Genomic DNA, 20693 nt, shown 5'->3' on the forward strand with positions numbered 1-20693 from the left:
GCAGGCGGAGAAAGCGGATGATGAGAAATGGCCAAGGGAGGACGGAAAGATGCACCGAGGAACGTGAATGATGCTCATTGTCAGTGGACGAGGTGAAGAGCAAGTTCTCGTTCGGCCGTTATTTCGGTCATCTGGACAATAACGCTGTCGTTCTTCGAAGATCGACAAGAAAGAAAAGGAAAGAAATTGTCAAGGGAAAGCATCGCAATTACCGAACTTTCACACGCGAGATAAAGAGTACTGGTATTGAGGATTAATTTAAGTGAACGAAAGTTGAACAACATATACGACAGTCGTAGGGCACGGAAAAGATGAAAGCGCGCGGATTACCGTAGCGCGCATAAGACGTTTCTATAATAAACTCGATATTATTTCGTGCTTCGCTCATAACTCGGGCTACGCATTAGTCACGAGCAGCGGAGGCAGGAGCGTGGGTGGACGCGGGTCCCGAGGAGGATAATATCGGGTACGGAAGGTCGCAGGAGGAGGGATGAGCACGCGAACCCTCGGGCACCGTCCGACATTTGACCTCACCACGCGCTCTGCACCGGTTTGCACCTCCGCATCGGCCATTTCTCATTACCGTTTCTACCTGACTCGAACTCGATCCATCCTGCGCGATTTATTCAGGTGTGGATGCCGAGAACCTCGCGCGGGAGATCTCGATCTCGCGCAATGACACCACAGAAAATACCAGTTACAGGAAATTAATTCGATTAAGGTGATTGGGCTAAGTACCGTATGAGTCGATATAAGGTCTAAATTTTTTTTTAAGAAAAACCCTTTTTATGCATATATTCTAAACACTTGTATAATTACTAGTTTTATAATGTAACTTTTCATTCGATCATGTATCAATTCATCTACTGATAAATGTAAACAGTTCAAGATTTGACTTCAGTTGACATTCATACAAGAGAAATGTCGGCAATGTCGCGACATTGCATCTCTTCGCTGTAGACAGCTATCATGCCAGTGCCATGTGTTTGAGTGAGGTTATGTATTGTGTTTATGTTGAAAAATAATGGAAGATAACAAACAATTGCGATAACGGGAGATTTGTTTGCAAAAGAATAGTGCTGTGGAAAGAAAACACTACACGGCGCGGCGTTGCCACATGTTCACGTCGCGTACAGCTGATCGAAAGGCCGACAAGAAACGCGACGATTCATCAACTTTTGATTGAATTTTTGGCCTTATTACACGTCAACGTCGTTTTGCCTTATACTTAACAAGTGCTAGAAGAATCAAATAATGTTATTTTCAGTTTTTTGAACTTGTTTCTTTACAGATAGTGAGTGAAATCCTCGAAAAATGTGTGTTTCCGGTACAATTTCCCGTAAAACCTATGTTAAAAATGCCAACTTTGAGATTTAATATCTCAAAAACTAGACGTCAGATCTTCTCAAAATTGCAAATTTAAGTGTATTTAGGTTTTCTTTATAACATATTTTTTAATCAGATTTTTTTCTTTGACATGCTCTGATGGCCCAATCACCTTAATTATTTATTGATTACACGGCATTTGGTTGCTTTTTATTTAAATTGCTTCTAAAGCAAAACCCTTGCCGTTCGGAGTTACCCGCCGGTTTTGCTTTTTGTTTAAAATTATAGTTTATGTTGATAATCTATAAATATTAATTATTGTAGTTTAAAGTCAAATAACTGGAGTATTATTTAAAATAAGGTTTTATAATTGATAAATAATCATTGACTTTATTTAACTTTCCCTTTAGGTGTTTGCAATTTCCCCACTCTCCCTTATGTATATATTTTTTCGTAAGTTGGCTAAATTGTAAATATGAAATTAATTGTTTTTCTATGTGTTGCGACGTGCCAATGTGACTTGTAGCCTGTAATCGAGTGCTAGTGCATGTTATTATAAGCAAGTCAGTTACGACCGAGACACAAGCTGCGAACGGATGTTAGAAGTGATCCTTTGGATCGGATTGCGAACGGATTTTCACTCTGAATTTCTTTTACGTATAATTTAATTTAAAATAATTATCTTTGATTACGATTAAGAATTACTTGCGATTTGATTGTTTGACAAAGGGGATACTCCGTGTATACGTATATCATCGATCGCGATACACCCTCTTTCCGAAAGGATGGTTCTCGCTCCTGAAGAAGCGAGAACCATCAGCTCGAATTAATTAGACCGCCGCCGCGCCGCAGCGGCTCACGAGGATGATTATTAACCTCTTAATTAATTGCACGCCCACCCTACATTCAGCCCTCTTCCTTTGCTTTCAGACAGCCACATGATCAACACCAAGTGCTCATCCTCGCACAATCGGCGGGCCCTTTGTTGTAAGATGTCGGTGGAATTCGACAGATTTCTCGACAGTGGCCGAAAGTGAGTACTATTTTCAGTCTCTAAAAATTCAGCAAATGTGTCACGAATATTATAATATTAGGAAACTTTTAATACAAGCACAGCAAACAATTTAATAGTATTAATTTAATAGTATCATTATAGATATCTCAGTTTTCTGCGTTGTTGATTTCGTCAGTAATTAGTAATATATATGTATATTATTAATATAATATGATTATATATAATTAAATATAATTGAAAGTATATCTGTATTAAATCTTAATATGTGAAAGATAGTATAATATTGTGTTAAAGTTTCTATATATTACTAATACAGTAAAGTTTAATCGCATAAGATTTCGAACGTATTATACTATGTGGTATAACTATATTTTCGCAATGATATTCTTGGAATATATCGCGTTCTCTTATTACTTACCGGATAATAATTAATGTCGAACGACTCAATAGGTTGATTCTATATCTTTTATGTCATCGGTATGCTCATCGTTTATTAAAATTTACATTTCTGCTTGTTCGAAGTTTCTAGACGTTATTCAATTTGCGCGTTTCTAGTGGTATGTAAATATTTATGGATTAACGCGTTTCTCTCAACTTTTTTTTTTTGCTAAGGGTCGTGCTTCGTGCTTGCTTCGATGAAAGCCGGTTATTTATAAACAGCGCGATTATTATTGCTTTGTAAGTAGGAGCACATTTAGATATATTTCCTTCGCCAATGGTGAGGTAATGATCAACGATTTATGTTTCCGCGTTGGACGATTTTTCGGAATAGTAAAGAGCTATGGATCATTATTAATCGGTGTGATTCTCTTTTAGTTTGATACGATGTAGACCACATGATATTTGTATTATATTTGATTATAATCTGAAGTCTTTATCTTTAAATCATATAATCGATTTTGAAAAAGTTATTTAATACAATATTTTGAGAATAATAATAAAAAATAATCTGTTTAAACCGCAAATTATAAAATATTATTTTGTGCATTAATAAATATAATACATGCACATAATATGCAATTAAAATTCAAAAATTAAATTTTTGTCTTTGTTTTCAAATAAATTTTGCTACATCAAAACATATCATTTGTGAATTTTTAGAAAAAGTAGGTAATATTAATTACAAACTTGTACCTTGTATTTATCGTTTTATCACATCTATCGGGTTAAATTCTAGATATTCTTAATGAGCATTAGAGAAGATTTTTTCTAAGCATAAACAACATAATAAGTATAGTTTGATACAGAAATAGCGCATTATATGCGTAAAATAAAACTTGCTGTAGACTGTTATTATTATATCCAGTAATGTGATAAACCATTATACACAATACACATATCGTGATATGTAGTAATATAGAGCCTATACCTAACGTATCGGATAGCGGTATCCCGGAAACTAAAACGGCTTCTCTGCTAAAGTAAAGACTAGCGATAAAGTGGAAGTTTCTTTCGCATCCGCTTCTGCACTTTATCTCGCTCGTATACCTTACATTTAGCGCACTAATAAGATTATCCACGCAATTGTCTCGCACGGGGTGGAACAGCACCCTATCGCGACTCGTTCTCGGAACAATTATCCGATCTCGGACACGTCGGGTGATCCGATAAGCCCCGAAGCGCAGGACACCCGGCGTATCGCCATCCGGACAAATAAATATCGCTGGTGAAGACAGGCTTTATATACGACGTCGGGACTATCCGGTGCCATGGCAGACACGTATCTCTTTTCTTCGAATAGACGTCCGGGTCTCCATTACCGATCCGCTATTTGGCCGTATGTCGATAATACTCGATATTCTTTCGATAAGACGTATCTATACTCGTGAGTATATGTGACCGTATATGTGTTCACGACGAACAATGCGTACAATGGCATGTCGCGTCAAGTTTCTTCGGACGTACGAGGTGAAACATTAACGATTCCACGTCGGAGATTTGTGCGGTTGATTATGTCTGAGTGGATAGATAGATTATAGATACATTCTTGGGGAGGAAGTAAATGCTCCTTCTTTATGAGATTGATATATGTATATCTACTATCATAGCCGCTTTTGTAGTTCGATATTAGAAATGAGATCAAACTTGACGTGAAAAATTTAAACTAATTTACTATTTTTTTTCTCTTTCGAACGAGGAAAGCTCGCTTCCTGTTTTGAATTTGATGTGAAACTTGATAAATAAATTAAAATTAACGATACCGTCCACTCGTCTAGAGATTTAATCGCGATTTAAAAAGTTACAGCAGCTTAATAAGATCGTAAGATATTCTTTTTATTTAGTTTTGATTTTGTATTTTTTCGCTGTTAAATATTTGTAATGTTTAAGCTATTTTTTGGAGAATTTATAAGGAATTTTTAATATATTTAGTATATTATATATTTTAATACATAATTAGTACTTATTGTTAGTTAATTAGTACTTGATATAACCGATTTTCCATTTTGATCCAAACTTACCGTAAATTTGAAACTGAAGCTCCTCTCTCCCTCTTTCTCTCTCTCGTGCTTTTATTTTATTTTCTTTTCAGCCGAATGTGCGTCACTGAAGCGCGTATCGCGCGCATTCTAAACAATCTTGGAGGCATGAAGAGACGTTAATGGATTTGCATAGGTGCGTTTTTCGAGGGTGGAAAATGAGCCGATGCACGAAAAAAAAATATATAATGGTTTAAACGCGACTATGCACGGCAAACTTCGGTAACCCGCCCGGGACTTCCGCGTTGTTTGCGCACGAAAGTGTTATTACCGCGACTTGACCGTCGAAAATTCATGTTTGCATAAGGTGGCCTAAACGTCGACTAACGTACGCAGTTCTAACCACACACACGCTCACACACACCGGCCACACACACCGGCCACGCATCGTCAAAATATTATCTCTACGAGAAGTGGTAGCGCCTAGAAAAACACATCTAATGGCCTGTCGCCGTCACTGGCGACTTCGTCGCAAACCAATTAACGTGGTCGGCGTTTCTTTTCATTTTGGAGAGACATTCTTTTAAAATTTATCTACGCGCGCAAAGCTTTAAAACGGGAGCTGAAAAATATCCGGAAATGCGACGTAATCTTTCTATAGATTGTTGCTTTGATCGTTCTTTCTTGTGTCGAATGTGCGATCTGTCAAAAAATTCTTAAAATACATCAGCAATGTTTATTTTCGTACAAACACATTTTAGTATTTTACATTACACATGTTAGGCATCTGGTATTGCCAGAAGTAGATATATGGGAAATTTTGCAAATACCATGCGCCTTTTACATAATCATTCTTTATTGTTGGTATTAAAATACTGTTTAGATTAATATATTCCCACGTTTATGCACGTTTTGTTTTTTGATTTATTATGATGTGGTGGCATATGTTCTTCCGCGTTCGGAAGGTCTCTCGTCTTTGATCTTGTATCTCCCTATATTCGTGCACCGTCGCATGCTTCCTCTAGTTTACTTGCTTCACCGCCTGCCTAAACAGGCGGTTTAAGTACCGACGACAGATTGTTCTGGGAAATTAGCTTACTGAATACTCGACAGAGTGAGTCCTTTGTGCGTCGCGGTAAAAGCTGTTTTAGTTACTTGGTGTTTAAATATCAACCTCCTCTCTGTTATTTTTCACCTACTTCACCTACCATCCGTAACGTTCGATGCAATTTCTAAAAATGTAGGAATATTTTAATATCTTACGCTTTGGGTTGTGTGTCATCGCGAACATATTTATACAATCCGCTGAAAATCGAAGAATACAGAAATGTTCGTTTAAAGCAGTTGATATCGGAGTTAATCTTCTCCGTGAACGAATACGCATTTTTCGTGGTTCTCTTAGGCCATTTCAAAATGGCTCGCAGCGAGAGCATTCCTTTGTGCTCTTTCAAAAAGTCTACAATACGCCACGATTCTGTGGTACGAACTACGAAAGTGATGAGGAGAAAGAGAGAGAGAGGGAAAGGAAGGGACGAAGGGTAGTGTTGTCTTTCATCGAGCTCGTCCGTGTCGTGAAGACGAGACAGGCGGGGAGAGATTAAGGACGGGGGGAAGTGGTACCAGCTGGCCAGGAGGAGACGATTCAATCTCTTTCTCTTCCTCCTTACCAACCGAAGCCTTTCGAGAGGACGACGGGAGATAGCCGGAGAAAGGGAAAAAGTGTCTCGGATGTCACATGCGGGCCTGCTATGTTTCTTATTGCCGCTCTTCCCGTCTTTAACTACTTTCCTTCGCTTCTACGGAAAACCTATTGCCTGTGTTTTTCTAGCTTAGATTTTTTTTCTTATTCTTTCATACACCGCATGAAGAAGAGAAATAATAATGACGTAGGCTTCACGAAAATAAAAGTTCAAGTAATAATGTGTTAGATAACCACGAGTCAAATAATTCTTCTTAATCAAAATTTATCGTCTAAATTTTTTTTGAATATTTTTAAGACATTTAAAAGATCTTGAGAAAAGATAGATGAATCGCGTACTCTCTTTTAAACAAATATACTATTTATTATCTTACATTTCCTTAAAAGGAAATAGTCGTATTAACGGTTACGCGAAGATACCATCGATGGTTTTACATAGGTTTTGTAAACTGCGAGATTAGCTTGACCGATATAACACGTGTGTCTTTTCAAGGCGTGGAATTTCAGTGTTTTACTGCTGAAACGCGTTACGACTTCGCATCCGTTTGAATTATCGTCAACAATTTCACACCTCGCTTCGTCCAATTATACAGACGTTTTACGCATAGCCACTTAGATCCTCAGCGTCGATAAAGAATAACCGTGGTGCAAATTTTTGGAACTTTGTGGAGACACATTTTCGTGGAATTTTTAAGAACAAATATTCTTTCAGGGACAATTTAATTGAAACTCGTATCTATTTCTTTTTATTTTGTCCACTTTTAACTTCTCTAAAAGAGAATTAAATTTTTTGTGATATTTAAATTTTAATAGAGGTATAATGTTTGACCCAACTGGCCAAATTTTATATTTAAATTTTATCCAGATATAATATTTTCGTTAGAGTATTTTAATTGTGAAATTAACTTGCGATATAGCTTAAAGTATGATAGTCGCGGGCAAATGTAACTATTTCGTTTGATAAAAGGATCTCTGCAGGATGAGGAATGCACAGCTCAGGCCAGCTTATCGTATCCCCGACAAAGTCCTACAGTTTGTACAACGATACCACCTATCATGTTCAAATAATATATTTTTTTCCAAGAAGTCTCACGTCTGATATGCCATTGGTATCTTGCATTCGACAATAAATACCGTCTGACATAGCGACAAAAAATTATACCTGAGCATGATTCTGTATCTTATAAAAAATAGGATATTCTCTGTCAGAAACGGACAGTTTATAATTTTTAATTTACGTATTATATTTTAATGTTCTACCTTCCACGCAGCTTCTCAATTAAAGTCGACAATTTACGGATATTCTGACTTTGAATATCTTTTACTGTGATATATACATACGTGAATATTGAGGCACGGGTTTATACATGATACGCATTCACAAGTCGATCTGCGCTCGAGCGCACCGACTTCAAGATGCTGCAAATTAGAGGGAAAACTCTTCCGCTTTTTTCGCGCTACTTCGCTCTCTATCTCGAGTACCGTACTGACTTCGGATGGTCGCTTGGTAATTACAGCGGATATCCTTGGATACAATTATCCAGCGCCACGAGCGCGCGGCACACCGGGACAAAAAACTCGCATCGCTCCTGGACGTGGAGTTCCCGCAATGGTTAACGTCGCGTGACCGCGTATTACACATATACAGGGCTGCCGGTAATGCCGCGTAATAAGCGTTTAGAGATGTCGGAAGGATCGCCTTGCGCGCTTTCCTTTTCCATTTTTTTTTGGTTCTTTACCACTTCGCTGTTCTTACCGTGATTTCATCCCGTGGGCGCTACACCTTACATACGGTCGCGTTCGTGCGTCCAGATTTCTCAACACCTCGACATGATAAATGGTACTTGGCGCGTTTCTATCATACCAATCTTTCGAAATTATTTGAAATTATATAAGATACTCTTTTTTTTAAGTTATATTTTAGTTATATTTTAGTTATATTTTATAATACAATTTGACGATTGTTACGCAGAAGTTGAAGTTTCTATACTGAAATTGGAATGATAATAATTGGATAGTTGAATGAAAAATTGTAGACAGAGCAGTCCGTTTGTATTCATGATGAATAAATATATTTTTTGGAGAAAGTAGACACATATTGCTTGAATTTTTCTCGGGTGACGTTTCTTTCAAGCTGCGACATCGACGAATGCTGCATGACATCGTGACGAATGGAAAACATGATTTACATCATGTACTCTGATCTAAAATCGATTGCTTTTATGAGATATCAGATATTTCAGTCTTTTAATATTTGATACAATAATTATATATAATTTAATAGACGATATTTAAGGTTTTTAAATATGTATATACTGTTTTTATAAACGCATTTGCATAGGCGGATTTATTTTCTATATTAACTTTGTTTTGCCGAGTTTTGCAAAATTGTGCAATAGAAAATTATACTGATACATTATATGTATGTATTAATATATTATACGTTGACATATAGTATATATATAATATATGTATATGTTAATATATTTTAATATATATCTATTTAATATATAAAATATATATTTTAATTATATGTATATTACAATAAATTAACTGTCGTACTGTTTTTGGCGCTCGGCTGTTCTGGCATTCTTCTACCATACAGTGCGTTATTGTGAACATGCGGTTGCCTCATTCTCATTAATACGCGAGACTCGACAGCGGATAGCGGCACGAGCCGTCACATTATCCTTTGCATTCAAGTGACAAGGGCTGGAAAAGAATGCGAATTTATTACTTATAAGATTACAAATAAATTCCTTAATTTAATGATTAGAAACTCGCGTTTAATCGATAGTCGCGATTAATTTGTAAACGAATTGACAGTGGAATCGAATTGATAAATCGATAATTATTTATCGAATTATTTCACGGATAATACATTTAATAAAATAGGAGTGATCGTTGCAATATATTGGAACGGGAACATTATACGTGATCGTTTTATGGTGGATATTTACGAGCGATTATATTTTTTTTAACTGCTGAACTCGCGTAAATCTTACATTGCTTTCGAACGTTTATCTGTATTTAAATATAATGCATCTATTATTTTTCTGATTGAGAATAATACGCTAATCAGATCGAATAATTCTAATTGAAAGAAGGCTATAATTACACTGACATTATGAATAATCGGAAATACAAGGAAACGAACAGAATATTCAGTGTACGTTTATTTTACGTCGAATACTTCTTACTGGTAACGAATTGATTTCTTCGCGTTCATGCTTTGCGGCGCATTGCGCGTTGTACGTTTACATTCGCGTCGGCCTTGTATTGTGCGCGAGAGGGTTGGGGGGGGGGGGGAGAGTCGAGTTGAGTCGAGTCGAGTCGGCAAATAATCTTGTGTATCGTCGTACCTCTCGAAACGCGATAAGGGCAAGTACTAATTATTGTATTAAGAGACGTTCAACGCGATCTTTTCGCTATGAATATTTCGAGATTGCCAGCTCGCGTAATCAATTTGCTCCCGCGATTCGTGAGAGTATTGAGACGACTGCAATGCTAGGGATGACGGGATCTTAGCAACAGTTAGCGGAAATGATAGTCCAGTAGATTTCGCGGAGTTGTTATGATAAGGTTTCAGATGCACCGCCAGAGCGATTATCATGTATTCTAAATATCGATAGCTGAAAAGACTATGTCGACGAAAAGCGAGAACGTTACTTTGTAAGCTATGAATAATGAAACTCTCGAACATTCGTAATTTTGAACAGTTATTAAAAATAAAAAATTGTTATTTAAGGTAAGAAGAATCAAATTTTTTCGACGTTTATCAATGAGAGTATTAATAACACACTTAAATTAGTTTTAATAACTTTTGCAATGTCATACTATATAGTTGTCTCTCTAAATTTCATAGAATGGCTTTGCCACTAATCTACTATGCATTTTGATATTTATCCTGCCCGGTATTTATTCAGAGTATTTAACATAAAATACATATTGGTTATATCCATAACGCGTCCCTGTCACGCTTGATCCCGATTTTAATCTTTAGCGGCATTAAGCGGGCTGTCGAATCTTGTTTCTTCTAATTCCTATCGACATGCGGCTTTAATCCGGGCGTGGATTGCTGAAATGAGGGATCCGATTTACAGACGACTGTAATCTCGCCTTAAATAGACGTTTCTTGTAGCCGCAGGTGTATCGTACTCTTTAAATCTCATAGAGTGGTTTTGCCACTAATAAAGTGATTATTGCGATAATTACTCCAAAAGAGAGGATTGTCAATTTTTCACTCAAATTTTTAGAGTGACATAATTAACTTCTATGAACACTGCTCTACTGCACTCGAAAAGAGTGCCCTTTCACTTAAATTGAGTGCGATTTCACTTCAATTTATAGAGCCAATTTTATTCTTTCTTAAAGTGGCGAATCACTCGAAATGCACAGGCTCAATTTTCACTTTTGCTACACTTGCATTTCACTCATTATCATATTTCACTCTTCGACTTTTAAGGAGTAGGTATCTCCCAAAACGGGATATGAATTTCAGTAATTCCATCTTTTTTTATCTTGCGTGAAATATTATTTCTCTCACAATTAGTACGACGCGTATAATATGCATTATAATATGCGTACGATGCCGTACGCATTTATATACAATGTTGTTTATATACATTTTGCTTATGAGGAGAAATATAAATAGCATTCTCATAAATCTCACTTTTAGAATTTTCCGACTTGGACTTCTGTCGTTCTGTCTTACACTAGCAGTAGAGATAGTATCGTATGAACAAGGGACCTAATGTCTTAAATTACTCTTGTTGACAAGTATAATGCTCGCCGTGATTAAATCTTCTTTATGGACCACATCGCAGTATCGTCTCGTCGCGTATCGCGTTATTTTATGCACGCGTGAACGTCTTTTAAGTGTCGTTATTACCATCGATCATTTAACCGAATCGACCGTTTCGTTTCAGAGCTCGCAATTGATTTATTTAACGCTCGATCGTTGAACCGCAGTCGTGACAATTGACTAGATTTGTCGTTGCGTAACTCCAATAAAATTAATCGGAGCACGATCGCCGCGCGATCATTATGGAAATCGTCGACTCGTTCCGTAGAAAATCGCGGTTGATGCGTGCGCGCATCAAGCACGATTTTGCTACTGGATTATTACTCGGCGATTGATCCTCTTCCAGGAGGCGCAGCCTAGCTCTCCTTCCAGTAATTTTCAGGCCGTATAATTCCGTGCGCGTAGACACGGGGGAGATCGCATTAGAGATGGCAAGAAAAGGTAAATCTCGTGCGCGAATAGTAGATCGTATAGAGGCAAGGCATGTTCTTGAAGGGATTGCTTTGAAAAACAGCGAATGCTGGCAAATGGTATGTCACTTTTGACAGAATAATTTATAGAAATATTTATTCGTCTAAATATTTAAGAAAACATTTTAATATAAATCTTTGTTATTAATTTTTTGTCAGTGGTTAATTCTAAATTCTAGTAATAAGTATAAAGTATAAACAATAATTTTACATAAGTCGATCTCCATTGCACTTTTTTTCATTAATTACTATAATAACTATAGAGTGATTGCGATAGTCACTCTAATTTGAGTAAATGCGGGCACTCGTAAGGAGTAAAACTTGCATTTCACTCGTTTTGAGTGATATTTCACTCTTTGACTTTTAGAGAGTAGTATTGCAAAACAGTCGTTATCTCCTTATATGTTACAACAAATGCATTTACCATAATCTACGAGCCATTTTTCTGAAGTACCTCCGGTATAATATGACGATAAATAAAGCAAGAAATTATATCGTACGTATCTTTCAACGCTCCACGGTCGTTTGGCATAATCGGTATTTATAAAATCTCGCGTAAAAATTCTGGGATCGTTTACGACCACGCGATTCCGCCGGCTGGCTAAGATCGCGGTGTCGTTCGCGGTGCTATTTATTTTATACATTCAGATTTCCACCGGCGTGGCGAGAGAAGGCGCGTAAAGTATATGTACGATAGTAACACGCGGTGCGTATACTTCTCAAAGCCTCAACGGATTTACATCGCCGCACGAACTCGTTCGGTAACAGGTCGCGCGCGCGTGCACGCATACACTCGTATCGGAGAGTACGTATCTCGCCATTTGCAGATCGCCGATGCACGACGGGCTCGATGTTCGTGCGGCTTTTCTATATGCACCGAAACTGGTTTGCACCTGATACTGGCCTCGCGATCGAATGACGCGTTTCAATGCGCTCTCCCTCGGCCCGTTCCTCTCTGATTCTTCTCCCGCTTTCGTTTTTCCTCGTCCTCTTGTAACCGCCCTACGGAGATACCGCGTGTGGATCACGCGAGTCCCCTCGGGCTCGTTTAATTCGTTCTTTCGTACCGCGCACCGCGATGTTTGCTCTCGTGGGACAAGATATCTCGATCGTAGAATTATGTTTAACGTATTAGAAACACGCAGCGGACATATTTCACGCTTTGTCCAGAACCAATCTGACGATTAACCCTTTGACTTCAATGACGGAAATATCTGCAAAAAAAAAACTGGCCAGGACTGTAAAAATTTAAAATATCACTCGGTTTGCACATAAAAATTAATTTCTAAGAATTTTTATAAATTTATCCGCTATTTAAAATTTTTGAAATCCTCTTTAGATTCAGCGACCCAAAAATCCGCAGAAAGCATTTTTTAAATAATTTTATTAATTCTTTTGTCAAAAACATTTTTGGTCCACAAGCATTTCTTTTTTCTTTGACCTAACAGCCAAGGGGTTAATCGCGCTTTTGGCAACTTTTTTTATGTTTAAAGAATGATCAAGTGAGTAATAAATATCGTCGATATTTGTGTTGTGTGTTCGTGTTGCATACAAGATAAGAGAATATAGTCAACTTGAATAAGTTTCGCCAAGCGTGTCGTGATTTTTCGCCTGTGAGATTTCTCTTCCATGAACAAAACCATGCCAGTTACAATCGAATACTTCGTGTTTTATGATCCGTGGACTGTTAACGTCCACGAGTTATCGTTCAAATCGTGTTAAAATGGCTCTCGTGCATCTATAATGCTGTTCACTAGAATAATTCTCGAAACGAAATAAAATTTATTGCAATACTTAGAATTGCTTTATTCACTATAATTGTTGATTGATTTATTTGATAACTTATTGGATACATTTTTTAATTTGTTATAATAATTACGATAAGGTAGTTTAATTTCTTAAAGTATACTTAATTTTATTTATGTGAGAATTTTATAATTAATTCCCCAATAAAAATGAATTAATAATTAGTTCTTCTGGGTATATTTATATAATATCACTTAGAATATAGTTGGACATATCACAGATTACAAGCAGTCATTTGCGGATTCTTGGAATCTCCGATAACCTCGGATCGTTTCGGTGCAGGTTTCTGTTTTCTTTATCTTATCAAGAGTAGCTTGTATGTTATATTTCTCCGCATGAATGATTCCATTGAGAACGCGAGTGGATAAGTCGAGAAGTCGGCACATAGAAAGGTCAATTCTCGGAGATGCTCGAGTTTTGATTAACAAAAAAGCATAAACGAAGCATGGACCCCCGAATTCCGTGAAGTACATTTGTAACATTGACGATACTATTCATACGAAAAAGTAGTAAGTAACGTTCAAATGCATGTGTGTCAGTCACGGTGCAACGATACGGATTCTCGCGGACTTTTTTTTTTGCCAGGACCTCGAAAGAAACGTCTTACCGTCCGTCGCGAGTACTTGGAAGGTAATTTCTGTTATCAATGTAATATTCTGCAGCGAGAGGCCCCGGAAATGGCTCATTGACTCTCGCCGCGCCGCTCATTGGTACATCCGGCGCGATGCTTGCTGGTACACAATATAACTTGATACACTCGAAAGTGGAACAAAAGAGTCTCTACGTGTCGTGTACCGCCCCTGAATTTGTGCACTCGCCTGAGGAGCACCTATAACCGATAATTGGGTCGCTTCCTTTTAACGCTGCCGCCCGTCTACCTTTACGACTCACGATTCGCTTCCTTGTCTTCTTGATGGCGTAAAAGCAGGTCTTTTCACAGAGTTGTTCGATAATAGGCGTTTTTGGTATCCGATATTCTTTTGCGAAAAATAAAACCATTTTTTCCCGCTAGTGAAGCTTAATTGAGAAAGCCACATTTACTTCTAGTTTTTAAAGCTTTAATATTAAACATTTATAGCTATATTATATTATCATCACGATTATTACATGTAAAAAATAATTGGATAATTGCAATGAAAGTATTAACAGCTAATTTAATTCCTTTCAATTCTAATTCTTGCAGTTTCTATTTTAGACGTCTTATAAAAATTATAATTATCAAGTAAGAGAGTGCGGTCCATTTTTAATTCCGCAAATAGTTTCAAGGTGTTATGTTTCTTAATGATTGAATAAATATGTATTTAGAATCACGCGCTGCGTGTTGTACGTAGCTTGTACAAACCCCATTGCTCGCGAGTCGTACAATTTGATCGTTTATTATCGCGTTTTTTTACAATGCTTCGTGCAACTCTACCTCGAGTTGTTTTATTGCGTTATGGCCACGCGCAATCGATTTTGCTCTCCGATTAACTTGATCTCGCTTTCTACTTACAATCTATTTATTTTGACGCCACGCCACGTTTAAGAGTCGCAGAACGTACGTATATATATTAACGTCGATATACCTATCTTCGATCGCTATTCGGTAGATTTGGCAGCGGATGCATTTCGAACTTTATATCGGAGCGTTTATTCAGAGAGAAGCTTTTTGAAACTATAAAGTTTATAAACTACTCGTAAAGTAGACATATCTTTTCTTTAGAATCTGGTTCTTAACTTTTGCCGATCAAAGACTATTCGTATGATTATGTTATTTTCCGTCTACGCAAAATTGATAACTCTGGTGGACGTTTTTAATTTAATACCGATAATCATAAATCGCTTTATTTATTTGGTACGGTACACTGAAAAAAAATTATTTAGATCCAAGAAAATATTTATTTAGATAGTACCAATGACTTATTTACTTAATATAATCACATATTTATTTAGAATTAGATATCTTTACTTAAATTAAGTAAAAATATCTAATTCTAGATAAATATGTGATTATATTAAGTAAATAAGTCATTGGTACCTACTATCTAAATAAATATTTTCTTGGATCTAAATAATTTTTTTTTCAGTCTAGTTCCTGCGTTTTACATATTTTACATAATTTTTTTTATCGATTATTAGAACGTTAAAATTTTAATTAAATGTTAATTAAACGTTAAAAAGTCGCTAAAATTATATTATTATTATGTAATTTCTATTATATATTAGATCGACTAATTCAAGACGTTGATGGTTTAAAAATATTTAGACTTTATGGATAGTTTAAGAGAGAGTATTTCGATTGTTCTATAATAATGCTTTTCGCGATGATACTCTTAGTATTACATTTCTTGCTATAAAATGTGAAGATAACGCATTTTTTAATCTGTGATATCTGCAATTTATAAGATCGTATAACCCAACGCTGCAGGCGTCTCAGCTTACCGAAAATAAAAGCCACGTAAAACAGGTTGGTCATCAAATAATAAAATGTCACAGTGCTGAAATCGTATCTGCGTAATAAAATATTCTGAAGACTGCAAAAAGAAGTCATGTGGTCGATATTTAAGTCCTGCTTATATATCGAGTGTACTCGAGTGTTACACAGAGAGTTTGATATTTTGCAACTCTTGCTTCTTCTCATTTTCTCCTTCTATTCGAACGACCATGATACTTGGTTTAATGTGTCCACGCATATCTCAAACTATTTTTTTGTTTCAAGCCAGAGACAAAGGAATGCACTTAAAACAGCAATATATATAACTTACATTAAGCAATATTTTAATAATATATATAGATGAACTTTTTATATTTATCTTTATATGAATATTTATTATATCTCGTGCTATTTTAACTTATGAATATTTATTGTGGACCAATAAGTATGTACAGAAATTTCTAAATTATGTATTTTACATTTATCTTCAAAGAGATTCTAACAAATATCATATATGAATATTCAGTTTTAAACGCCTCGACGTTATTTCTTTTTAATTATAATTTTTACACCATGAGTATATCGCATATGAAACTTGAGCTTTATATCCCCGGAGTATACCTTAACCTTCAATTACTTCATCAAGCATATGGGCTTTATTAGCCGGCAGTTAAGCTCTCTCGTGTCTCAAAATTCGGAAACGCATGGCGGTTTATGCGCTTTCTCGGCGCATATGTAAATATGATGTGCGTGTAAACGGAGGCAGAGCCCGCGGCGGAAGACGGCGAATGGTTCGTCGTCGGTGAGGGGTAAAAGCCCGTCTGATGTTCACGGTTAATCCCTGGCAAGGTGCGCGTAATTCCCGTCAGTTCCGCTGCACAACGCAACGCATTGCTACAGTGGTACCGTGGCGATGGATCAACCCGCGGTTACAGCTGTCTAGTTTAATTTTTTGTACGCCAATGCGTGTAGTATCCGCAACGTTTAACGTTACGAAAAATAGAATGCCTGAGACCCCGGACTAATTGAGAAGTTATTAATTCTTAATTATATGATATTTAAACGCATTATCATATTTATCGTAACACACATTTTGACTATTCTCTCTCTCTTACTCTGGGAAAATTTTTTACCGATTTGGACCCACAGTTAAGCACTTCAACATTTTGGTTTGTGCGCTTTAAGTGAAAATTATCTTTGCGTAACTGAATATCGACAGAACTAATTGAGAGAATTGACTAATGCAACTTAAAAATCTTTGAAATAGGTAGAATAGCTATAATTACGATTTTTAGTTACGCGGTGTTATTTCTAGTTCAAATACGTAAAATTAGGATTACGATATCCAAATAATTTGATTACTATAATTGTTGGGCCCCAAATTTTTCCCAGAGTAAAATCGATAATTTTCACATTATATAGCATCTGGATAATATTGTTTAGACATTACGATCTATGTTGAGACCGGCGTTATCCTTTTGACAGAATTTAATATTTAATTTTATGAATAATGCCGACACCTGGCGCGGCCTGGGTCAATGGCTGCCAGCACGGCGATTCTCTAACTAGTCTAACTCCTTAACGACAGTTTCGGTATCGTTGCGCAGCTTTTTTTACCATATAATACCTGCGCAACGATACCGAAACTGTCGTTAAGGAGTTAGACTAGTTAGAGAATCACCGTGCAGGGCTCTAAGTGATTTGACAAAATTACCTTATTAATTGGGCGCCAGTTAGTTTTGTGAGAACTAACAAACTTATATTCTCCTAATTTTCCGTAATCGGCTAGCGATTTTGAGCAATATATTATGAGACAACACAAGGGGAGTTCCGTCGGAGGACCCAAGGATAAATGGATTTGCAAGACTGCTATTCCAAAATTATATACTGCTTGAGGCAAAGAAATACAATTTATTTTGACTCACGATACAGGCTTCTCCGATTGAGCTGTCCTCAATCACAATTAAGTTTCACAGAATATTTGACACTTTATATAAATTTACAAAATCTCACAATCTCTATACTTTATATTATTCCTCGACTAGCCGCTTCAATAGACGGAAGGGAAGTATCCTTCCTTGCTTTCTAACGGCAGCGCGCGGACCGTTCCCCCCCCCAATTTCCTGATCTAACTCTTATATGGATCTATCCATACGGATCGATATTGAATTCTTTTGCGCACGTGCGTTACCGTTTATCAAATTCGACGGAGCTCGCTAACAACGAATAACGCAAAACACAACAACATTCAAATGAGACAAACAGAGGATACATACATCGACACAATTAGACAAATGGGCAAGTTTCGGCGACTCTTCGAGGAGTGATTGAGTCAAGCGTTGACGTCAGAGGGAATTTTACTTTCCTGTCACACTGTATTATACCTATAAGTGAGATAAAAATTATTAAGATTATAAAAGATTAATAAATCTTTTACTGCATGGATGCATATCAAAATTATAAAAATAATATTCCCAATCCTAACTAATGCAATTATTCATATGATTCAATGAAGTCGAATTATAATGACGGATAATAATGATGGTATAATTATATGTCAATTAAATATTCGATGTTTAATGGCTCAACATTGGAATATCGGTGCAATTAAATTTTATCCTCTGTCGATCCATCTAATGTCGATATTGTCGCGCATGTACATATGTATACATACATACATACATACATACATACATACATACATACATACATACATACATATACATACATACATACATACATACATATATATATACATGACTTTATGATTTGATCAGAAATTGTCAATCGCTTTGTAATGATGGTGTACTGGTTGGTTCTTTTACGATGTGTTTATTATTTGATGCCATGGTTTAGTGATCAATAATCTCGAATGTATGTATCATACCCGCATAATAACGCGTAATGTCCACAAAAAAGTTTCGCATAGTTATCCGAATATAGACCGACTGATGACTCACTTTTGAACTAATAATTATATCTGACGGAATTATAATACTTTCATCGAAGTATTTATATTATAATTAAATTAGATCCTGGCACAAATTAAAATATTAAACTTAAAATGTTTTTATTTTTTAAATTGTTAGTTTTTTAAATTCTCTCTCTCTTTCTTTGTTCTTTCTCTTTTATTTTCACGCTCGTCAATTTGTATCTAAAACTACACTTTGAGTACTTTAATTGTTTTTGTCGATCTTTTTGATCGATATGGTTGTCAGATAATTTTCGATATTTAAGTGAAGTGTTTTTCTGGAGCATTGCGACAAAAATCGACTGTTGACGACTATCCATCGCGAATTTTTTAACGGCGTATCTCGTGATAGTTACCGCGCCGCTGGGCCCCGAGTTTAATAATCAATAATTTCCCCCTGGAGGCCCCGGGGTTGCACGTGTACGGACCGTGCCGCGATCGTGTTGGACTTGCCGCGAGAATTTTGTCCGTCGTTGATCGTCCTCGCGAACGGTGCGGCGCCTCGTAATCTGGACGATACTTTCGCGACGGCCGAGGAGGGGGGCCGGACGCCTCCCCCTTTGAAACTCGGCCTCTCCGCTCTTTATCGTGGTCGTTTTATTTGACAAACAGCGCGCCCGAGCTATGCACACTTCCTCCGGGAATCTTGGCTTTCATCCGGGCCGTTACAGTGTTCTCGATTTTCGATGCCTCGCGCCCCCGGGCCACCGATCTATATTATCGTCGCCGGACTCGTCGTCAGAAATTGATGAGGACGAGAGGCTAAAAGGTAATCGCTGTTAAATTCAGTTTATTACTACGGCCGTGTAATAATCTGTAGGACATGGCCCCGCCACTTGCGGAAAATTGCGAAACACGCGTTATCGAGATCTTTTCTGGTTTCAAAAAGTGAATCGCCATCGATCACGGTGATCCATATAAGACGTTTTTGAAGTGACAAATAATTTTTTACAGAAATGCTATGTTTACCGAGAAAAAGGTGAGAGAGCGAAATTAAATTCTTTGTAGTAATCGAGATAAATTCTTCTTATAAAAGATCACAATATAGCTTTATGATAAATGATACATAATCGTATATAAATCAATTTCAGATTAGAAATAATTAATATCTTGAACCCCTGCCGAAATTAATTCTTCGCAGCGGAAGCATCTTGGCGAAATTGTATTTTTCTTGATAAAACGTGACACTTCCGGTTTCACTGAGCGGGTTGACTGGTATCGGGTGACCAATCGGCTGCCGCTTGCAAGATGTTGCGACGCCTGAGGGCCCCAAGACTGACCTGCGACCTCGTTCTCCTTGCCTCCTTACCTCCTTGTCTTCGAGGCGATAGCTCAAACGATCGCGAACTTTCATTGAAGAATACACCGGTCGTGTTTTCTCGAGATGACAGTCGAGAAAAAAAATCTTTTATCAGACTTTGTGCTAGATCAGTACGTAATTAATATGTGGCAATTTTTATGTGTTAGTGCTGATCAATAGATATTATTCATGTTCGTAACAGAGGAAGGCATATTTTTAAAATATCTGTTTATTGTTTTATTCACGTTTTAATTATTGATGGGATTAAGTAACTTACAAGCAGTTTCGAATCTGTTGGTGTAGTTTCGAACTCTTTATGATTACTTCGAAAAATAAAAGTATTTTCAAGTAGACTCGAACCTGAACGAAATAGATTCGAACCGTTTATGAATATCTCGAAAAACAAGAGTATTACTTCCAAGTGAATTCGAACCTGGATCAAATATATCCGCGAATCTTTTATGAGTACTTT

General features: G+C 36.8%; 1 protein-coding gene across 1 annotated transcript in view; it reads left to right on the forward strand.

Annotated features, from left to right (window-relative positions):
• Nucleotides 1-20693, forward strand: part of Fng (Fringe glycosyltransferase) — a 119832-nt gene that overhangs the window by 19666 nt on the left and 79473 nt on the right. The window contains exon 4 of the mRNA XM_071718338.1: nt 2257-2359. Within this exon, the coding sequence (XP_071574439.1) occupies nt 2257-2359 (103 nt within the window). The remainder of the gene's footprint in view (nt 1-2256; nt 2360-20693) is intronic.

The sequence above is a fragment of the Temnothorax nylanderi genome, unplaced genomic scaffold (assembly GCF_030848795.1).
Source record: "Temnothorax nylanderi isolate EJ_2023f unplaced genomic scaffold, tnyl_v1.0 TNYL_tig0246_pilon, whole genome shotgun sequence".
NCBI classification, from domain to species: Eukaryota; Metazoa; Arthropoda; class Insecta; order Hymenoptera; family Formicidae; genus Temnothorax; species Temnothorax nylanderi.